The sequence below is a fragment of the Pezoporus flaviventris genome, unplaced genomic scaffold, assembly GCF_033815535.1.
Source record: "Pezoporus flaviventris isolate CSIRO_AGI_PZ_B2104156 unplaced genomic scaffold, CSIRO_AGI_Pfla_v1 ptg000123l, whole genome shotgun sequence".
Lineage (NCBI taxonomy): Eukaryota > Metazoa > Chordata > Aves > Psittaciformes > Psittacidae > Pezoporus > Pezoporus flaviventris.
The window spans coordinates 497,058-520,661 of NW_026892671.1; the positions used below are offsets into that span (position 1 = coordinate 497,058).

The following is a 23,604-nucleotide window of genomic DNA, read 5'->3' on the forward strand; positions in this document are numbered from 1 at the left end:
TTGTTTGCTGATGGTGATGGGAATCACCATGCTAACACGCATACAGAGTGTGTTTTGCCCACTACTGATTTCAAGAGTTAAGCAGATTCAGGTTTGGGTCTTGTCTGGGGTCAAACGACGATGTAGGAGGACCGAGAGATTTTCCCTGAGGCTGGACAGCCATGAGTGGCAGGGTGTGTGGGATAGTATGGGCAAGTATCTAGGTCAGTGGGCCCCTCCAGTACTTTGGAATTTCACTACCGAACAACTGCAAAATCCAGAAGAATTAGTAAAACACTTAAATGAGGTGTGTGGTCATTCTGGCCATACCAGAGATGGACAAATCACGGCAACGTGCTGGGGCTTGGCCTATGCTTACAGGGCCTTGTTCAACACTATCCAGCACCTTCAAAAGGAAAAGAATGTCGGCGGATCTGAGGGCAAAGCGACAGTCGCTACTCAAACTTTGGCTGCAATGAACTGCGCAGCTACCCCAGTGGCAAGTACAGCAGCTGCTCAAACTTCAACTGCAACAGACAGCGCGGTTACCCTAGCTCCAAGCACGGTAGCTACACCACCCCCAGCAACAAGTACAGTCGCTACTCAAACCACAGTGATAATCACTGCAGCCAAACCAGAGGACCAATTCGTACCAATATCAGTTGCCCCTGTACGCAAGAGAACAAGCAAAAAGGAGGCAAAAAGGGTGAAGCGAGATGAAGAACCAATGAATTCACCACCCGGTCCAGAATCTGATCAGGAGTCATCATCACATGACGAAGAAGAAGAAGAAGAAGAAGAAGAAGAAGAGGTAACTTCTCGACCTCGGACCTCAACCGAGCTGCGGAATATGCGAAAAGATTTTACCCGTCAACCAGGGGAGCACATCATCACCTGGTTACTCCGATGCTGGGACAATGGGGCCGATGGTCACGAACTAGAAGGTACAGAAGCCAAGCAGCTGGGATCACTTGCTAGAGAAGGGGGAATTGACAAAGCAATTGCAAGAGAGAAAAAGTCCCTCAGCCTTTGGAGGAGGCTCTTGGCAGCTGTGAAAGAAAGGTTTCCGTACAAGGACGATGTTACGAGTCGTTTGGCCAAGTGGACTACTATAGACAAAGGCATCCAGTCTCTGAGGGAATCGGCCATCGTAGAGATGATCTATCACATCAAGCCGAATAACGGGGATACACCTATAGATCCAGATGAAGTTGAATGTACACGACCCATGTGGCGAAAACTTACACGGAATGCACCGTCGTCATATGCCCATTCATTGGCAACAGTGACCTGGAATGACATAGTACCACTAACAGTGGATGAAATGGTTCATAAACTCCGAGAGTTCGAAGACAATCTCACCCCTTCCATCATCTCAGCTGTGAAAAAACTGTCCCAGGACCTCGAAAAATTGAGGGACGATGTATCTGATTTATCCAGCTCCTCACGTGTAGCAACACACGTCTCAGCTATTAACAAAAGGCGTCCTATTGTTCAAGAGAGGAGATACAGAAGGTATACGCCACGGGGTACCCTATGGTTTTACCTGCTGGATCACGGAGAAGACATGACAAAGTGGGATGGAAAACCTACTTCAGCTTTGGAGGAACGGGTGAGTGAACTGAAGAGGGGAGCAAGGGCCAAGACTGATCGTCCCATGAGAGCTACGGCTTCAGTCTCTGGTGAGCAGTTTCCCAGATGGAGTGGAAGAGCTGATTTTACTCCAGCTCCTGTGATAATGAAGAATAATCCCTTTCAACACGACTTAAGTGTCCAATGCTGTGACGACCATTAGAGGGGCCCTGCCTCCAGCCAGGTGGAGGTAGGGGGCAATCGGATTTACTGGACTGTGTGGATCAGGTGGCCTGGCACATCAGTCCCACACAAGTATAAGGCTCTAGTAGATACCGGTGCACAGTGTACCCTGATGCCATCAAGCTGTCAAGGGGTGGAACCCATCTATATTTCTGGAGTAACAGGAGGATCCCAAGAGTTGACTGTGCTGGAGGCTGAAATCAGCCTGACTGGGAGGGAGTGGCAAAAGCACCCTATTGTGACTGGTCCAGAGGCTCCATGCATCCTCGGCATAGACTACCTCAAGAGAGGGTACTTCAAAGACCCAAAAGGGTACCGGTGGGCTTTTGGTATTGCTGCTTTGGAGACTGAGGAAATTGAGCAGCTGTCCACCTTGCCTGGTCTATCAGAAGATCCCTCTGCTGTGGGGTTGCTGAAAGTTGAAGAACAACAAGTGCCAATTGCGACCACAACAGTGCACCGGCGGCAATATCGCACCAACTGAGACTCCCTGATTCCCATCCACCAGCTGATCCGTAGACTGGAGAGTCAGGGGGTGATCAGCAGGACCCGCTCACCCTTCAATAGCCCCATATGGCCACTGCAAAAGTCTAATGGAGAATGGAGACTAACAGTAGACTATCGTGGCCTGAATGAAGTCACACCACCATTGAGTGCTGCCGCACCGGACATGCTAGAACTTCAGTATGAACTAGAGTCAAAGGCAGCCAAGTAGTATGCCACGATTGATATTGCCAATGCATTTTTCTCCATTCCTTTGGCAGCAGAGTGCAGGCCACAGTTTGCTTTTACTTGGAGGGGTGTCCAGTTCACTTGGAACCGACTGCCCCAGGGGTGGAAACACAGCCCTACCATTTGCCACGGACTGATCCAGACTGCACTGGAACAGGGGCAAGCTCCAGAACACCTGCAATACATTGATGACATTATTGTGTGGGGCGATACAGCGGAAGAAGTCTTTGAGAAAGGGAGGAAAATAATCCAAATCCTGCTGAAAGCCGGTTTTGCCATAAAACGGAGTAAGATCAAGGGACCTGCACAGGAGATTCAATTTTTGGGAATAAAATGGCAAGATGGACGTAGACAGATCCCCACAGATGTGATCAACAAGATAACAGCAATGTCTCCACCAACTAATAAGAAAGAAACGCAAGCTTTCTTGGGTGCAGTGGGGTTCTGGAGAATGCACATCCCGAATTACAGTTTGATTGTAAGCCCTCTCTATCATGTGACCCGGAAGAAAAATGATTTTAAATGGGGCCCTGAGCAGCAACAAGCCTTTGAGCAAATTAAACTCGAGATAGTTCACGCAGTAGCCCTTGGACCAGTCCGGACCAGACCAGATGTAAAAAATGTGCTGTACACTGCAGCTGGGGAGAATGGTCCTACCTGGAGCCTCTGGCAGAAAGCTCCAGGGGAGACTCGAGGTCGACCCCTCGGCTTTTGGAGTCGGGGATAGAAAGGATCTGAGGCCAGCTATACCCCAACTGAGAAAGAGATACTGGCAGCCTATGAAGGGGTTCGAGCTGCTTCGGAAGTGATTGGCACTGAAGCACAGCTCCTTCTGGCACCCTGGTTGCCCGTGCTGGGCTGGATGTTCAAAGGCAGGGTCTCCTCTACACATCATGCAACCGATGCTACATGGAGTAAATGGGCTGCACTAATTACACAACGAACTCGAATAGGAAATCTCAGTCGTCCAGGCATTCTAGAAGTCATCATGGACTGGCCAGAGGGCAAAGATTTTGGAATGTCACCAGAGGAGGAGGTGGTGCGCGCTGAAGAGGCCCCACCATATAATAAACTGTCAGAAAGTGAAAAGCAGTATGCCTTGTTTACTGATGGCTCTTGCCGTATTGTGGGCAAGCATCGGAGATGGAAGGCAGCTGTATGGAGTCCTGGACGACAAGTTGCAGAAACTGCTGACGGAGAGGGTGAATCGAGTCAGTTTGCCGAGGTGAAAGCCATCCAGCTGGCCCTGGACATTGCTGAACGAGAAAAGTGGCCAGTACTTTATCTCTATACTGACTCATGGATGGTGGCAAATGCCCTGTGGGGGTGGTTGAAGCAATGGAAGCAGAGCAACTGGCAACGCAGAGGTAAACCCATCTGGGCTGCTGCACTGTGGAAAGATATTGCTGCCAGGGTGCAGAACCTGGTGGTGAAGGTACGTCATGTAGATGCCCATGTACCCAAGAGTCGGGCCACTGAGGAACACCAGAACAACCAACAAGTGGATAAAGCAGCTAAGATTGAAGTGGCTCAGATGGACTTAGATTGGCAACATAAAGGTGAATTATTTTTGGCCCGGTGGGCCCATGACACTTCAGGCCATCAGGGCAGAGATGCAACATACAGGTGGGCCCGTGATCGAGGGGTGGACTTAACAATGGACACTATTGCCCAGGTTATTCATGAGTGTGAAACATGTGCTGCAATTAAACAAGCCAAGCGGTTGAAGCCTCTTTGGTATGGAGGACGATGGTTGAAGTATAAATATGGGGAGGCCTGGCAGATTGACTATATCACACTGCCACCAACCCGCCAAGGCAAGCGCCATGTGCTTACCATGGTGGAAGCAACCACCGGGTGGCTGGAAACATACGCTGTGCCCCATGCCACTGCCCGGAACACTATCCTGGGCCTTGAGAAACATATTTTGTGGCGACACGGCACCCCAGAGAGAATTGAGTCAGACAATGGGACTCATTTCCGAAATAACCTTATAGATATTTGGGCCAAAGAGCATGGCATTGAGTGGGTATATCACATCCCCTACCATGCACCAGCCTCTGGGAAAATCGAACGGTACAATGGGCTGTTAAAAACTACACTGAGAGCAATGGGCGGGGGAACTTTCAAGCATTGGGATACACATTTACCAAAGGCCACCTGGTTGGTCAACACCAGAGGATCTGCCAACAGGTCTGGCCCAGCCCAGTCAGAACTTTTACATATTGTACAGGGGGACAAAGTTCCCGTGGTGCATATGAAGAATTTGCTGGGGAAGACAGTGTGGGTAATTCCTGCTTCAGGTAAAGGCAAACCCACTCGTGGGATTGCTTTTGCTCAGGGACCTGGATATACTTGGTGGGTAATGCGGGAAGATGGGGAAGTCCGATGTATACCTCAAGGGGATTTGATTTTAGGGGAAAACAGCCAGTGAACTCAATTGTATGCTGTTGCCTGCTGTGTAATACTTTTATAGCCCATCAACTAGATGTCTCCAGGTCACCAGCGACTGGCCCTGACTTCCCTCCAGCCATCATCCCAACAGAGAATGAACTTTGAACATCATGGGCCGAATGGACTCGGCAGCATTATAGGGATTGGTCCATGCACTAAGAAAATGAATTTTTCCTCTTGGCCTGTATGTATATGGATGTATATATGTGGGAGAGCGATGGTGTATTGAAAATGTGGGATCTGAGCACGACGTGAATGATATGGAATAAGGGGTGGATAATGTCCTGGGTTCAGCAGTAGCAGTCATGTTTTTCCTTTGTGTTAACTGGTGCAGTGCTGTGTTTTGACTTCTAGCTTGAGAACAGTGTTGGTGAAGCCGATGTTTTCGGTTGTTGCTAAGTGATGTTTACCCTGACCAAGGACTTTGTGAGGCTCATGCTCTGCCAGGGAGGAGGGGAAGCTGTGAGGAAGCAGAGACGGGGTGCATGACCTGGGCTAGCCGGGGAGGCATTCCATACCACAGCACGTCATGCCCGGGGTGGGGGGGGTAACTGGGAGTTACCCGGAAGGACAGGGGCTTCCGGGTAGAACTCGCTTTCTTGGCCGGTGGTATCATATTCTCTTCCCTTGTTATTTTCCCTTATCATTGTTTTAGCTGATAGTAGCGGTGGTGATTTGTTGCTGGACTGCTCTTGTCTCAACCCGTAGGAGTTGCACTCTCTCGATCCTCCTCCCCGTTCCTCCGGGAGCGGGGAAGGGGAGAGCCCCGGTGCAGGGGGGGGGGGGAGACGGACACGGACCTTGATTGTTGTCAGCTCGGCACCACTCACTGGGAGTGAGTGAACAAGTTACCTGACTGGGTTTAAACCACGACAGGGAGTTGTTCTTATTTAAGGACAAGTAAATACAATAATGTCATGCCTTAATCTGCCACAAGAATTAGTGTTGCATTAAATAGATAAGAAATCAAATTGGAATGATTTTCTGACTCTGTAGTGATGTTTGAGTCAATTAAAGTGAGACCAGAATCCCTGAATGCAATTCCATGTACTTGTAGCTTCAAGGGAAAAACCAACCCCTTCTCATCTGAATTATTCTTGCATATATTCCTTCCTCTGTTCCTCCTTCTATTTAAAGAACATGTATGTATATATAGATGTACACGAGATGACTGCTGTTCATGTTAACCTGAAATATGGAGGCCTTAAAAAGATGAGATGACCTTCAAATCAACATGTTGCCTGTTGAGAAATGAGCATTCATCCTCCTTCCCCTACCACTCCCTCTTTCCATCAGCCGCTTTTCAAGCAAGATGACCATTTCTCATCATGACCCAGCAGGAAGACGTATTGCAATGCTGGCTGCTGCTTCTGCTTCCTAGAACCTCACTTGGTGTTTCTTCTGCTCTCATGATCAGATGATAACACCATTGAAGGCAATGGCAGCTCTTAGCCACAGCAAACCACTGGTTTCATTAAACATACACAACAAGGAGCAAAAAGCTTTCGGTTTTGAGAGCAGCAGCTCCAATGTGAAGCCACAATGAGCAGAGCGATAGGGTTGTAACCACAGACTTGTGTTTTCAAGCCATTAACTGTTCATGTTCCTATTTAAACACTTGGTGATGATGAAGGAGAGACCAGCTGGACATAAAGCCATTGATTATTCTTGTAGAAGGCATGTATTCTTAGTGCCTCTTTTTGCCTTCATGTTGTTCTTTTCAATAATCTTAAAATTATGTATTTTTCTTCTTTTCTAAATTTGATTGAGAGTTATTTCTCCCTCTGTTATATTGATATTCCCACTTCACAAGCCTTGGTTTTAGCCCAGTACTCAATGGGGAAGAAAGACATTCAAAACCACACAGAAATCCTTTTCTACCCTCCTCCAGTGCATCTCCTGGACTGTCAGTCTGGTGCCTTCCAGCAGAAAAACAGGTTGACATTGAAAACATTTAAAGCCACCTGTGTACTTCTCCTTCTTCCTTTCCCACACTTTCATAGCTTGGTTTTCTCGCCTGATTGCTCCATCCTTTGTCTTTTCTAAATGTCTGGGACAAGGTTATCAGTTAATATTTCCCCTAAGGGTTTTATAATGTCTCTTCATCTAGGAGAAGCATTCAGGACACACCAGCACTCAGGATTCTTCAGATGAAGACTGGGAAATCTGACTTCATCCTGATATATCCACAAATCAGCAATGTAGAACAATGCTTTTGACCAAACTATTGTACAATCACTAGTCAAGTGTATGGAAATAAATGCATTTGATAGAAAGGACTCCCCATGACCAGTGCAAACCATCCACACAGAGGATACTTTGTTGTGCTTGTTTGCAGCTCCATTCAATTCAATATTAGATGATCTCTGTGGATGTAAAGGACTTCCTCAGGAAACACAGAATGGAAGAGGTATGTGATAGATGGGGAAAGACAGAGCAAACTGTCCTGGGCCTGTCTTCAGGGGTAGGTCTCTGCAGGAGAACTGGTCTTGGAGGTGTTGATGCAGCCAGGAAGAGTTTGGGGAGAGAGGACTTGAGAGGTTGTTTTGCTGATCAAGTCAAACTAATTATCTGAGGGAGGAGGGTCCTCTGGGAGAACAGTTTGCACAACACAAGCCTCTGAGGTAATGCCTCCTGTGAGATAAAACCCCTCCACCAGCCAGCCTGGAGCATCCTGCTCCCAAGCATCTCTCCTTCAACCCATCGCATGGTCTCCAGGAGGAGCTGCAGGCACTGCATCCACCACCACCTTCCTCTTTAACCAAGCAGGTACAAAAGGGTTTGATGGGTGGTGGGTTCAGTTTGACTCTGGGCATGCTGCCTCTCATATGCTTGATGGCATGTTGAATTTCACTCTTCTTCAGGGACTGTACTGATAGGGCAAGGGGTGATGGGTTTAAACTGAAACAGGGAAATTCAGGTTGGAGATTAGGAAGATGTTCTTCTTTGTGAGGGTGCTGAGGCACTGGCACAGGGTGCCCAGAGAAACTGTGGCTGCCCCATCCCTGGCAGTGTTCATGGCCATGTTGGATAAAGGGGCTTGGGGGCTTGGGGCAAGCTGCTCTAGTGGAAGGGGTCCCTTCCCATGGCAGTGGGTTGGGGCTGGGTGAGCTTTAATTTCCCTTCAACCCAAAGAGCTCTATGATAGCCCATGGTGTGAATAAAAGTGCCCTAGTACATGGTAGCTTTGCTTCAAACCCAACCCCCCCTCCCCCCCGCCCCCATTCCTGACCCTATGCACAAGTGATTTAGGGTTATTTTAGTAGCTATGTAGCCATTCATAGATGGATATTCCATCAGGTAATTCATATGCAGAGGTATTGAATGGCAGCGATGATAATATCCAAGCTAAAGCCTTAACATTTTGGTTTATATATCATATATTTAACACCTCCAGGTGGATATTTGGGTTGGTCATAGCACGCTCAATACAATCAAAGCAAAAGCTCTGCTGGAACCAAGACCACTGCTTTCCCTTAACCTTATGCAGGGTGGGGGTTCTTCAGAAGCAAATAAGCTTAGAACTTAAATGAAAGAAAATTTCAAGTACTTGTCTTTGTGTTGTGATGAAAAGGATCCACCCCAACTAATGAAGCTATGGAAGAGCACTCATCCAGTTGGAAATATACAAAAGAGAGAGAAAAGAATTCCTTAAAATTCCCAGAAATAAAGAAAATACAAAAAAAGAGAAAAAAAAACCTTAAAATTCCCAGAAATCAGTGAAGAAAATACAACATCTTTTCTGTTTTCCACATTTTGTGATGTATTTATTTGATTTTATTGTATTATACTTTGATGGACATGATGATTCTCAGTGTATCAGTTGTGCAGTGTATATCAATCATGGTAGAATTATTCTCTTTTAATTTCAGGTTGTGTAATGAGCTCCTTCACTTCTTTGACTCCAGACCTTGAGCTACAGACAGAAATACACCATTACAAATACACCATTTTCCATTGCATTTACTTTATGGATTAAACTCCAACTAAACTTTCACATTATTTCTCTCATAGGGGTGTATTTCACTGATTCCTTTCATTTCAATCCAAATCCATCAACTTGTTGAAATGACGGATACAGGAAACCTCACGGTTCTCTCCAGCTTCATCCTCTTGGGTTTCTCTGATGCCCCAGCGCTACAAACCACCATCTTCACAGTCTTCTTATCCCTCTATGTTTTCATGGTGCTGGGGAACGTGACGATGATCCTGCTGATCAACACTGACCCCCACCTCCACATCCCCATGTACTTCTTCCTGACCCACTTATCTTGCATAGATTTTTGCCTTTCCTCTGCTATCATTCCAAAAGCTCTGGAGACCTTCCTGCTGGGGAGAAGCCACATCTCCTTTTGGGGTTGCTTTGCCCAGATGTATATTTTCGTGGCTCTGGCTGCCTGTGAGTGCTTCCTCTATGGGGTAATGGCTTACGACCGATACACGGCTGTGTGCAAGCCCCTGCTCTACACCACTACCATGACCAGGGCGCGTTGCTATGGCGTGATGGTGCTGGTGTACACCATCGGGTTCCTCACCTCCCTGGTGCACATCACGCTGGCAGGGAGGTTGTCCTTCTGTCAGGCCAGGAGCATCAAACACTTCTTCTGTGAGCTGCCCACCCTCCTGCAGCTCTCCTGCTCGGACACCCACAGAAACAAGTTTGTGCTGGTGTCCAGTGCTACTTTTAACTCCATGGTCTCTCTCCTGATGATCCTGGTGTCCTACACCTACATTCTTCACACCGTCCTGCAGATCCCTTTGGCCACAAGGAGGCTGAAGGTCTTCTCTACCTGCACCTCCCACTTGGCTGCCATCACCATCTTCTACGCACCCGGGATCCTCACCTACATCCAGCCTCATGAGGCATCCTCATGGGATCAGGCAAAGCTGGTGTCGCTGTGTTACTGCATCCTCACCCCAACTCTCAACCCCCTCATCTACAGCTTGAGGAACAAGGAGGTGAAGGGGGCTCTGAGAAGGCTGTGGGAGCAAAAACTGCTGCCACATCTATGCAGGGTTTGAAAGCACGTTTGGAGCCCTTCAGTACTGTGGAGGTAAGGAAGGAATATGTGGAATATGTGATTATGGAATTAAGCATTACTGGCCATTATTGGTCATTATTGCTCACTACTGATCATTTTTTTATTAAAAAAAACCCATGTTTTTACTGGTGAGTTGAGGTGAGTGACACTGTACCTTTTCTGTTTTTGAGGAAGGATCCATGTAACGGTTAGATGGGAGAGGAGCAGTGTTCCATGTCAGCAGGTCTTTTCCATATATATATATATATGTATATATATATAAACAAGTCTGCAGATTTGTTGATGAAGGCTACTGGCTCACAATACTTCTCTAAATATCTTTGAAAATAGCATTGTACTGTAAGTCTAGTAGAGTACTGCCTACTGGTTGTGAGTTAAGACATAGACCTGTTGGAGAGGGTCCAGCGGAGGGCCATAAAAATTATTAGAGGGATGGAGCACCTCTGCTATGAGGAATGGCAGACACAGCTGGGGTTGTTCAGCCTGGAGAAGACAGGGGAGACCTTACTGCAGCCTTTCAGTTCTTAAAAGGGGCCTATAAGGAAGATGGGGAGAGACTTCTTAGCAGGACCTGTTGTGATGAGGAGTAATGGTTTAACCTAAAGGAGGGGCAATTCGGGCTGGGTAAGAGGAAAAAATTCTTAAGAAGGAGGGTGGTAAAGTACTGGCAAAGGTTGCCCAGAGAGGTGGTGGATGTGCCACCCCTGGAGACACTGAAGGCCAGGCTGGACGCAATTCTGGATAACCTGGTGTAGTTGAAGTTGTCCCAGCTCATTGAAGGAGGGTTGGACTAGATGACCTTTGAAGGTCCCTTCCAACCCAAACTATTCTATGATCCCATTACAGATAAGGAGATCACAAAGCAAGTGCAGGTTGTGGAGAACCAGCACAAGGAATGGTTCTCTTCAAACAGTTTCAGGTGGTTTTAAGCGAGGCCTGAGCCTTCAGTAATTCATCCAAATAAGTATCAGCTCTTCAATAGCAGGACTGAGACAGCACCGTGTGTTTTGTGTTTAAATTGTGCTAAATGAAAGTAGTGCCCACAAACAGGAGGCTCAGCCTTGAGGTAAGGCAGTGACCATTGTCTCCATTACCTACTTCATAAGCATGTTCTCGGTGATGAACTGAGGGTAGAACCAAAGGGTTTGATACAGCTGTAGTGTCCCCAGCACAAGGAGGACATGGAGCTGCTAGAGCAAGTCCAGAGGAGGCAATGAGGATGGGCAGGGGCTGGAGCTCCTCCCGTATGGAGCCAGGCTGGGAACATTGGGGCTGTTAATCCTGGAGAAGAGAAGCTGCGTGGAGACCTCAGAGCAGCTCCCAGTGTCCGAAGGAGGCTACAAGAAACCTGCAGGAGGGGCTTTGGCCAAGGGCCTGTAGGGACAGGCCAAGGAGAATGGCTTGAACCTGCCCGAGGGGAGACTGAGATGAGTTCTTAGGCAGAACCTCTTCCCTGTGAGGGTGCTGAGGTGCTGGCACAGGGTGCCCAGAGAAGCGGTGGCTGCCCCATCCCTGGAAATGTTCAAGGCCAGGTTGGACACAGGGGCTTGGAGCAAGCTGCTCTAGTGGAAGGTGTCCCTGCTTGTGGCAGGGGTTGGAGCTGGATGAGCTTTAAGGTCCCTTTCAACACAAACCAAGCTGCAATTCTAAGAAATAAAGCTCTGACAGTCTGCTGGTCAACAAAGCCTTTGTGCTAAATGGGGACGAGTCATATCTGAGCCTCTGCTCTGCTGGGAATTTAAGTAGGGGTGCAAAGAGCCTGAGTGCTGTTAGGAGGGAGGATTTGGGGTCTTCCTCTCCCCTGAACACCCAAGGTGCTGCTGGCCTGGGTCCCTTGATGAAGCTTTGGAGCAAATGCAGTACCCAGCTGTCTGCATCTGGGACTTCAAGCTGGGACAGTAATGGAAGCATTTCTGATTGAAAAGTAAAGGCATTTGCATCAAAATGAAAAAGAAGTTGTGCTTTTATTTTTCCTTCTAAGTAACAGCATGAACTGAGATAAAGGAGAGCTGGATTTCACCTACACAGAGCGTTGAACACTTCCAAGAGTGCTTTTCAAGAGGTAATCTTGTTTTTGAATACGGATATGACACACTACATACTGCTATGTACTAAACCACCTCTGGGGATTTTTGAAGGCTGGATAAAACTCTTAAAGGGGCTGATATTTTTCAAATAAGACCTTCTGGTGCCATTAATTTTAAAACCTGTTGGGTGTATCCTGACCTGGCTCTTGGGAGCCCTTTGGGCTGTCCCTTGCCTGGTCTGACAGCTCCCTGGCGGTTAATGTGTAATCCCCTGACTTGTTTTACCCCTGGCTCTGTGAATACCACAAAGGACAAGGCTCTGGAAGGACGGGTAGATGCTGCATGGGAGAAGACAGAGCAGCATTACCCTTCTAGCTGGAGCCTGGAGAAGCTGGGAGTATTAAAACCCATTTCAAGTGGATCTGAGAGCAAAGAGGAAGAAATCCCTGATATGAAAACCCTGCTTTGTCCTGTGGCATCCACAGGATCCACAGGCCTTGTAGCAAACCTTACCTCCTCTGCTTTATTTCAGGGCAGCAGAAACCATCCCCTTGAGGAATCAGAGGGATGCTGGTGCTGTGAGCATGGGGCTTTTTTGCTTCATATTTTAAACGATCCTTTTCTTCACTCATTAGACAGTTTGTGCTGTAAGACTCTCGAAAGAGCAGGTAACCAAGCAGTGTGTTATAACTTTATATATCTGGCACCTTCCCCTTGTGCCTGTACTGAGATCTTGAGGATAACATCCACTATGATGGCTTTGGACCGCCAGACTGGAAATTGAGATGAGCTCTTCGGCAGAAGCTCTTCCCTGTGAGGGTGCTGAGGCGCTGGCACAGGGTGCCCAGAGAAGCTGTGGCTGCCCAATTCCTGGCAGTGTTCAAGGTCAGGTTCAATGGGGCTTGGAGCAAGCTGCTTCAGTGGAAGGTGTCCCTGCCACGGGAAGGGTTGGAGCTGGATGAGCTTGAAGGTCTCTTCCAACACAAATAACTCTGGGATTCTATGGTTCCATGAGAGCAAGCTAACTGCTACCTAACCAGGAGGTTATGCTGCAAGGTTTTGCTTGGCTGTAGGATCATAACAGCATCTGGATGTTCTCCTATCCATAATGTCAAGAGTTGCATCTTGGATAATACTAGCAACAGTCTTCTTGGTGAGTCCTAGGGCAGCTTGTTAAAGCTTGACCAAAAAGCAAGATCTTACCAAATTGGAGTAGGAAAGCCACAAATGGAGGTCCTTTCCCCAGGAATACAGGGATAAATATTCAGTTAACTCTTCAGCAGAGTGTGGACCCACAACCTGCATGGATAATATCTAAACAAAGACGGTAAGTTATGGGTTTTCAGTTTAAATTATCTCCATTCCAGTGAGTGTGCTCAAGCTGCAGGGAGATGTGATTGCTGGGGTGAAGCTGTCATGTATAGCACAAGCTGCAGCCTTAGAAACATTCCAGGTTTCATATCTGCACCTTGGATCACTTCAGACCAAGCACTTGGTTTGTCAAGCAAGAAAAAGCGAGGGTGAGCCTTTGTTAATTGTGAGCTTCAGGTCAATTGTCCCCTGGCAGGAGATGTGTGTGTCTGGGCAAGTGGATGCTGCCTCAGGGGGAGGATTGAGCCCCAGACCCAAACAGTTTGATTTTCAAATGGCAAAGGGCCATCGAATAATGATGACTTAAGCATGGCTCTGCTTGTCAGATACCAGCCACGCACACTCCTGCTTTGCTCTCTGGTGTAACTCTGTCAGGTGATGATTAATGTTAGGCAAGATAAATCAATGAGGATTTATTCTACCTGTTGTAAGCTGTGATATTAGGAGCTGCTGATTTCTCCCTGGGAGAATTTTTCTTTGCTCAACCCTTAATTTCTCATTTGTCTCCAAGTTAGGCATTGTGTCTAAAACAAAGTGAGGCGAGAAATCCTGGCTCTGCACCATCCTACCCTAAGGAAAGCCACATTTGCTCTCAAAGAGCTCCTCCTGGGTCACAGAGAACAGCTATTTATTCCTCATGTACTCACCCTGGACTGGCAGCACCCAAAAGATGAGAACTAATTCCCTTTTCCCAGCAGTTACTGGGGAATTCAAGGACTTCCATGTGTCAACGGCTTGAGAGGAGCTATGAGGAACCCTGCAGTTTATTCGTTCTGGTGTTGCCCTCCCTCCTTGCCTTAAAATATCTACTTGCTTCCAAGTGTGTTCCTGATGATTGTGGTGTTTAGCCTTAGGAACTTGGTGTTTTCCTCTCTCAAAGAGAATTTACCTTATATTGACTTGTATGTATGTAAGTGGTGTAACTGATAGATAAACAAAACCTGACATTCTTAACATTATTGAGGGATTTGGGCCTATTCAGAATTTTCAATTTAAAGACATAAATCAGGCAAACTGCTTATAGGTTCACTATGGTTGAAGATAATTATACGTCCCCCTCTGAGTTTATTCTGCTGTGCTTCACAAACAGGGAAGTCCTGTGGGTGATGTGCTTTGTCTTATTCCTTGCCATCTATGTGTTACCTTCATAGGAAACCTGCAATTAATTGCATTAATCAGAATGCATTCCTGCCTACAAACCCCCATGTACTTCTTCCTAAGCCACTTGCCTCTCCTGGATGTCTGCTAGTCCTCTACCATCATCTCTCAAGCCTTGCTCAATGTTCTAGTGGAGAAGAAGGTGATTTCCTTCATTAGATGTGCCACTCAGCTCTTCTGCTTTGCAACCTGTGCCACAACCAAGTGCTATGTGCTGGCTGCTGTGGCTTACAATCGCTACATGGCCATTTGTAACCCCCTTCTGCTACTCCATGGTCATGTTTCAAAGGCTTTGCATTGGGTTGTTGGCTGGTGCCTACTTAGCTGGCGTGATCAGCTCTACCATACACACGGTTTCCTTATTTTGTCTCCTGTTCTGTCGGTCCAAGACGATCAATCACTTCTTCTGTGATGGACCACCACTGCTAGCCCTCTCCTGCTCTGACACCCCTGCCATCGAGGTGATGGTTGCTGCCGTGGTGGGGTCCAAGGTACTGAGCACCACGGTCTTCATCCTCATCTCCTACTTGTCGGTCCTTTTCACTGTCATGCAGATGCAGTCTGTGGCTGGTCGACAAAAATCTTTCTCCACCTGTGCCTCTCACTTCATCTCCATTGCTTTGTACTACGGCACCTCCCTCTTCATGTACCTGTGCCCCAGCTCCAGGCAGTCCTCAAAGCATGATGAGGTGATCTCCATGCTGTACTCTGTGGCTGTCCCCATGCTGAACCCGCTCATTTACAGCCTAAGAAATGTGGATATGAAATATGCCATGAGGAAAGCAAAAAGTAGAGTCTTCTCCTCTTTGTCCGTTCATGGTTCCTTGTCAGCTGAAAGGAGAGGGCTACCCTGCCCTGGTGAGAAGCAGCAGGCTGGATATTGCACCTTCAAGGATGGTTCGATATTGCACCTTGAAGAGGATGGTTGGATATAGCACCTTCAAGGAAGGGTGGATATAGCACCTTCACAAAGCAGGGACTAAACATACTTGGAAGCATGACACCTGGAAAACACGCTTCTCCTTAAACCAAGGCTACATTCTGTGCTGGCATGGACAGGACTTTCTCTGGCTGCAGCCTGAGACCTGACAGTGACTGTGTATTGGAAAGAAAGTTGTTGTCCAAAGTGATTGTTACTTAAATAGTACTTGAAGTTAATATATTTTACTATTTAAATGTTATTAAACATAACAATAAACTTTACTTCAGGCTTCAGAGAGCAAAAGGGAGAAGGTGGTGGCTTTGCCCTGCTGGCATCAAACCAACTGGTACCTGAGCTCATGTCTTATATTAGCAAATGATTTCTGGTGTTATTTCTGGTTTTAAGGAATTATTAACTGATATTTCCAGGTATTTCAACTCCAGACCACAAGGTTTGGTCACGTGAAATGACAGAGGGGATATTGAGGTGAGCTCTTAGGCAGAAGCTCTTCCCTGTGAGGGTGCTGAGGTGCTGGCACAGGGTGCCCAGAAAAGCTGTGGCTGCCCCATCCCTGGCAGTGTTCAAGGCCAAGCTGGACACAGGGTCTTGGAGCAAGCTGCTCTAGTGGAGGGTGTCCCTGCCTGTGGCATGGGTTGGAGCTGGATGAGCTTTAAGGTCCCTTCCAACACAAACCATGCTACAATTCTAAGAAATAAAGCTGCAACAGTCTGTTTGGTCAACAAAGCCCTTGTGTTAAATGGGGACAAGTCATATCTGAGCCTCTGCTCTGCTGTGAATTTAAGTAGGGGTGTAAAGAGCAAGAATGCTGGTAAAGAGGAAGGATTTGGGGTCTTCCTCTCCCCTGAACACCCAAGGTGCTGCTGGCATGGGTATCCTCATGAGCCCGATGGAGCAAGTACAATACCCAGCTGTCTGCATCTGGGACTTCAAGCTGCATTATTCACCCTGCACAATCGCACCCAGGTATTCTCAGTGCCTCTTTTTGCCTTCATGTAGTTCTTTTCAATAATCTTTGAATTATATATTTCTCTTCTTTCCAGAATTTGATTGAGGGTTATTTCTCCCTCTGTTATACTGATTTTCCCACTTCACAAGCCTTGGTTTTAGCCCAGTACCCAATGGGGAAGAAAGACATTCAAATCCACTCAGAAATAATTTTCTACCCTCCTCCAGTGCATCTCCTGGACTGTCAGTCTGGTGCCTTCAAGCAGAAAAACAGGTTGACATTGAAAACATCTAAAGCCATCTACATTCTACTCTTTCTTGCTTCCCCACATTTTCATACCTTGGTTTTCTCTTCTATCTGCCCCATCCTTTGTCTTTTCTAAATGTCTGGGACAAGGTTATCATTTAATATTTCTACTAAGGGTTTTATCATGTCTCTTCATCTAGGAGAAATATTCGGGACACACCAACACTCAGAATTCTTCAGATGAAGACTGGGAAATCTGACTTCATCCTGATATATCCTCAAAGCAGCCACATTTTGAGCCAATGCTTTTGACCAAAGTGGTGTACATTCACTAGTCAACTGTATGGAAATAAATGTATGTGATGGAAAGGACTCCCCATGACCAGCACAAACCATCCACACAGATGATACTTTGTTGTGCTTGTTTGCAGCTCCCTTCAATGCAATATTAGATGATCCCTGTGGATGTAAAGGGCTTCCTCAGGGAAACACTGAAAGGAAGAGGTATGTGATAGATGGGGAAATACAAAGCAAACTGTCCTGGGCCTGTCTTCCTGGGTAGGTCTCTACAGGAGAACTGGTCTTGAAGGTGTTGATTCAGCCAGAAGGAGTTTGGGGAGAGAGGAATTGAGAGGTTGTTTTGCTGATCAAGTCAAACTAATTATCCGATGGAGGAGGGTCCTTTGGGAGAACAGTTTGCACAACACAAGCCTCTGAGGTAATGCCTCCTGTGAGATAAAACCCCTCCACCAGCCAGCCTGGAGCATCCTGCTCGCAGGCATCTCTCCTTCAACCCATCGCATGGTCTCCAGGAGGAGCTGCAGGCACTGCATCCACCACCACCTTCCCCTTTAACCAAGCAGGTACAAAAGGGTTTGATGGGTGGTGGGTCCAGTTTGACCCTGGTCATGCTACCTCTCCCATGCTTTGATGGCATGTTGAATTTCACTCTTCTTCAGGGACTGTATTGATAGGGCAAGGGGTGATGGGTTTAAACTAAAACAGAGAAATTCAGGTTTGAGTTAAGGAAGTTCTTCCCTGTGAGGGTGCTGAGGCACTGGCACAGGGTGCCCAGAGAAGCTGTGGCTGCCCCATCCTTGTCAGTGTTCATGGCCAGGTTGGACACAGCGGCTTGGAGCAAGTTGCTCCAGTGGAAGGCATCCCTGCCCATGGCAGGGCTTGGAGCTGGGTGAGCTTTAACCTCCCTTCAACCCAAAACATTGTCTTATATCCGATGATGAGAATAAAAGTGCCCTAGTATGGGGTAGGTTTGCTTCAAAAACACCAACCTTCCTGACCCCATCTACAACTGATTTAGCGATATTTTAGCATGAGAATATCCAAGCTAAAGCCTTAAAAATTTGATTTATATATGGTATATTTTGTATTTTACACTCTTAGATGGATATTTGGGTTGGTCATAGGAAGCTCACTGCAATCCCAGCAAAGCTCTGCTAGAGCTAAGACCACTGTATTCCCTTAACTTTATGCAGGGTGGGGGTTCTTGGCAGGAGGCTGGGACTGGATGAGTTTTAAGGTCCCTTCAACCCAAAGCATTCTATGTTATTATGTGGTGTGAATAAACGTGCACTAGTACAGGGTAGCTTTGCTTCAAAAACCCACGTTCCTGACCCCATCTACAACAGATTTAGGGGTATTTTAGCACTGATGTAGCCATTCATAGATTGATATTCCATCAAGTAATTCATCTGCAGAGAAATTGAATTGTGGAGAATATCCAAGCTAAAGCCTTAAAATTTTGGTTTATATATTTTGTATTTTACACCCTTAGGTGCATATTTGAGTTGGTCATAGGCAGCTCACTGCAATCACAGGAAAGCTCTGCTAGAGCTAAGACCACTGCTTTCCCTTAACATTATGCAGGGTGGGAGTCCCTCAAAAGCAGATAAACTTAGAACTTAAAGCAAATTTCAAGTACATGGCTTTGTGTTGTGATGAAAAGGATGCAGCACAAGTAATGAATCTAGAGAAGAGCACTGATCCACTCTGAAAAATACAGAAAAAGAGAGAAAAAAAGGTCCTTAAAATTCCCAGAAATCAGAAAAGACAAAATGTTTTCTGTTTTCCACATTTGTGGACGTACTAATTTGATTTTATTGCATTACATTTGGATAGACATGATGTTTCCCAGTGTTTCATTAGTGCAGTGTATATCAATCATCGTAGAATTATTCTCTTTTAATTTCAGGTTGTGTAATGAGCTCATTCACCTCTTTGACTTCAGATCTTGGGCTACACACAGAAATACACCATTACAAATACACCATTTTCCATTGCATTTACTTTGTGGATTAAACTCTAACTAAACTTCCACATTATTTATCTCTAAGGGATGTATTTCAGTGATTCCTTTCATTTCAATCCAAATCCATCAACTTGTTGAAATGACAGATACAGGAAACCTCACGGTTCTAAACAGCTTCATCCTCTTGGGTTTCTCTGATGCCCCAGAGCTACAAACCACCATCTTCACAGTCTTCTTATCCCTCTATGTTTTCATGGTGCTGGGGAACGTGACGATGATCCTGCTGATCAACACTGACCCCCACCTCAACATCCCCATGTACTTCTTCCTGAGCCACTTATCTTGCATGGATGTTTGCCTTTCCTCTGCTATCATCCCAAAAGCTCTGGAGACCTTCCTGCTGGGGAGAAGCCACATCTCCTTTTGGGGTTGCTTTGCCCAGATGTATATTTTCCTGGCTCTGGGTATCTGTGAGTGCTTCCTCCTTGGGATAATGGCTTATGACCGATACACCGCTGTGTGCAAGCCCCTGCTCTACACCATTGCCATGACCAGGGCGCGTTGCTATGGCATGATGGTGCTGGTGTACACCATCGGGTTCCTCACCTCCCTGGTGCACATCACGCTGGCAGGGAGGTTGTCCTTCTGTCAGGCCAGGAGCATCAACCACTTCTTCTGTGAGCTGCCCACCCTCCTGCAGATCTCTTGCTCAGACACCCACAGAAACAAGTTTGTGTTGGTGTCCAGTGTTACGTTTAATGCTGTGGTCTCTCTCCTGATGATCCTGGTGTCCTACACCTACATCCTCCACACTGTCCTGCAGATCCCTTTGGCCACGAGGAGGCTGAAGGTCTTCTCTACCTGTGCCTCCCACTTGGCTGCCATCACCATCTTCTACACACCCGGGATCCTCACCTATGTCCAGCCTCATGAGGCATCTTCATGGGATCAGGCAAAGCTGGTGTCGCTGTGTTACTCCATCCTCACCCCAACCCTCAACCCCCTCATCTACAGCTTGAGGAACAAGGAGGTGAAGGGGGCTCTGAGGAGGCTGTGGGAGCGAAAGCTGCTGCCACATCTATGCAGGGTTTGAAAGCACATTTGGAGTTCTTCAGTACTGTGGAGGTAAGGAAGGAATATGTGGAATATGTGATTATGGAATTGATCATTACTGGCCATTATTGGTCATTATTGCTCACCACTGGTCATTATTAGAGATAAGGAGATCACACAGCAAGTGCAGGGCATGGATAAACAGCACAACAAATTGTTGTCTTTAAACACCTTCAGGTGTTTGTAAGCGTGGCCTGAGCCTTCAATAATTAATTCAAATAAGTATCAGCTCTTCTATAGCACACCTGAGACCCCACCATGGTGTTTTGTGTCTAAATAGTCCTAAATGAAAGTAGTGCCCACAAAAAAGAGGCTCATCCTTGATTTAAGGCAGTGACCACTGTCTCCATTGCCTGGTGATACTTGTTCATCCCAAACGAGCTTGAAGACCTGAGGGACAGACCAACGGTTCAATACAGCTCTGGTATCCCCTGCAGTTCTGATACAGTTTTCGTGTCTATAGAATCTTAGAACCATAGAATAGTTTGAGTTGGAAAGGACCTTAAGATCATCCAGTTCCAGCCCCCCTGCCATTGGTAGGTAGGCCTCACACTAAACCATGTCACCCAAGGCTCTGTCCAACCTGGCCTTGAACACTGCCCGGGATAGAACATACACAACCTCCCTTAGCAACCCATTCCAGTGCCTCAGCACCCTCACAAGAAAGAATTTCTTCCTTATATCCAACCTAAACTTCCCCTGTTTAAGTTTTAACCCGTTGCCCTTGTGCTGTCACTACCGTGCTAATGAGGAGTCCATTCCCAGCATCCTTTAAACTCCCTTTTCAGATACTGAAGGCTGCTATGAGGTATCCACTCAGCCTTCTCCAGGCTGAACTGCCCCAAATTTCTCAGCCTGTCTTCATAGAGGAGGTGCTTCAGTCCCTGATCATCCTCGTGGCCTCCTCTGGACTTGTTCCAACAGTTCCATGTCCTTTTTATGTTGAGGACACCAGAACTACACACAGTGCTCCAGGTGAGCTCTGACGAGAGCAGGGTAGAGGGGCAGGATCACATCCTTCGACCTGCTGGTCACGCTCCTTTGGATGCAGCCCAGGATACAGTTGGTTTCTGGGCTGCAAGCGCACACTGAAGCTGGCTCATGTTCATTTTTTCATCGCCCAGCACCCCCAAGTCCTTCTCTGCAGGGAATATAAGAAGGCCATGGAGCTGCTGGAGTAAGTCCAGAGGAGGCCACGAGGATGCTCAGGGGCTGGAGCAGCTCCCGTATGGCACCAGGCTGAGAACATTGGGGCTGTTCAGCCTGGAGAAGAGAAGCTGCTTGGAGACCTCAGAGCAGCTTCCAGTGTCTGAAGGGGGCTACAAGGATGCAGGAGAGGGACTCTTCATCAGGGACTGTAGGGATAGGACAAGGGGTAATGGGTTCAGACTGAAACAGGGGGGATCCAGATTTTATGTAAGGAAGGAATTCTTCACTATGAGGGTGCCAACGTGCTGGCACAGGGTGCCCAGAGAAGCTGTGGCTACTCCATCCCTGGCAGTGTTCAAGGCCAGGTAGGACACAGGGGCTTGGAGCAAGCTGCTCTAGTGGAAGGCGTCCCTGCCCATGGCAGGGGTTGGAAGTTGAGAGCTTTTAGGTCCCTTCCAACATAAACCAGTCTGGGATTCTGTGATACCTGATATGACCATCCAATACATTTATCCTGTGTAAGTGAGCTGGAGCAGTGCTAAGGACTTGTGATAGGCACACATAGGTTAGCATGTGGCCAGAAGTGTGTCCCAACTAAAATCTTCCTGGGATGTGTGGTCCTTACATCTTTTCCTTTCTGGATGCTCAGTACCAGGTCTGTGCTTTGTGGATTTGACCATGTCACATCCCCTTCTGTATGTCATCACATTATTGAGGAGGAAGATGCTCTAAATGAAACAGTAGATGGAGGGGTTTTAACATTTAATCCAAACACACCATTCTGTTTAATGAACTGTACAATTGCTGGAAGAACATGTACTTGTATAATGACAAACTGAATAAATTTGTGGTCAAAATAAGTACCTTTGGAAACCGTGGTCTTCTGCAAAGAACTGTGATGAATAATGAATGAATGCAATGGCAACCAGTCAAAATCTAATTTAAGTTGGTGTGAAGTGAAACGCTCACTTTATAAGCTTTTAATCAAAGTTTCTGATGGAGTTTTCATGAAAAATAAAGACATTTGAACAATTCCCTCAAGAAAAGAGAACACAACATGTGAAGCAACTGATTCAGATAGAATAAGAGAGGGACTCTTCATCAGGGCCTGTAGGGACAGGCCAAGGGGAATGGCTTGAACCTGCCCGAGGGGAGACTGAGATGAGCTCTAAGGCAGAAGCTCTTCCCTGTGAGGGTGCTGAGGCACTGGCACAGGGTGCCCCGAGAAGCTGTGGCTGCCCCATCCCTGACAGTGTTCAAGGCCAGGTTGGTCACAGGGGCTTGGAGCAAGCTGCTCCAGTGGAAGGTGTTGGGGTCGGAGCTGGAGGAGCTTTAAGCTCCCTTCCAACCCAAACCATTCCATGATTCCATGATTTTGCATAACTGAGGAGGGGTGATTCTCATTAACACAATAATGGAGCTCTTTGCTCCTTTCTGCTCCATTCTTTCATCCTCTGCACACAGGAATACATCAGAGGAGGCTGAATGCAGAGCTGCCGCTGTGTTTAGGGCATTGCGTTGTGGAAAACCCAGTTCCCCTCTCCTTGAGACATCAGGGAGTGCAGCCACAGTAATTGCCATGGCCAGCATCACCTGGGTCCTTCTCACACACCCTCTGACATAGGCTCAGGCTTTATTTAAGCACAGTCCTGGCACTGGGCCCACTTCCAGGGCTGTGCTGTAACTGGGATTGCTCCTGGTCAGTAGCAACCATGAACTTGACTCTTAGTTTCCCCTGGGCTATCAGTGGAAGCTGCTGCTGTGCTCAGGCACAGGGGGACCGCGCTCTGCTTTGTGGCCACTTTCAGCTCCCAGCTTACCTTCCCATTGGGAATAACTGGTCCTGGCTGCTCCCTTGAGGCACCTTGCATCATGCAAACAGCACAAACAGCTCTTAATGAGAGGCAAGACCCTCTGGTGTCCAAGCTAGGGACAAGGCAAGCTCTAACGGAAACTAAGTGTTATAAACATCTCCCCCTCCTTGTCTGTGTCTGTCTCCAGGTCTCTATTTGCTACATAAAGAGCTTATTGCTAAAGGTCTCTAACAGGTTGCAGTTGGTTATTTCTGCTTTGCAGAGCATGAAGTTCTGCAGCATTCCTCAGTGGTACCTTCTCAGTTAACAGGTTGTGTTGGGGAAGAGTTGGGTGGGAGGAAATATCACTTACAGCAGCCCCACAACAAGAAAACAGGGGAAAAATCATACTTCTCCCTAAAGACATTACATTCAATCATACTAAAATCCTTGGCAATAGGGGAAAATCCTACTCTCAGCTGCTACTTCTCCTAAACCAGATGTGAGATGAAGCCCACAGCAAGGAGGTTAGAAATAGGTGGCCTTTAAGCTCCTTCCAACGCACACAGT

The 23,604-nt window shown here is 47.1% G+C and overlaps 1 protein-coding gene and 1 pseudogene across 1 annotated transcript; both read left to right on the plus strand.

Annotated features, from left to right (window-relative positions):
• Positions 1-14,451: 14,451 nt before the first annotated feature.
• Positions 14,452-15,513, plus strand: LOC133282432 (olfactory receptor 9I1-like; annotated as a pseudogene).
• Positions 15,514-19,118: 3,605 nt separating this feature from the next.
• On the plus strand, positions 19,119-20,048 carry LOC133282433 (olfactory receptor 8I2-like; the record flags this gene model as incomplete). The annotated part of the gene is made up of 1 exon (XM_061478437.1): positions 19,119-20,048. A coding segment is annotated over exon 1 (930 nt), but the record flags the coding sequence as incomplete, so codon positions are not given.
• Between the last annotated feature and the right edge of the window lie 3,556 nt (positions 20,049-23,604).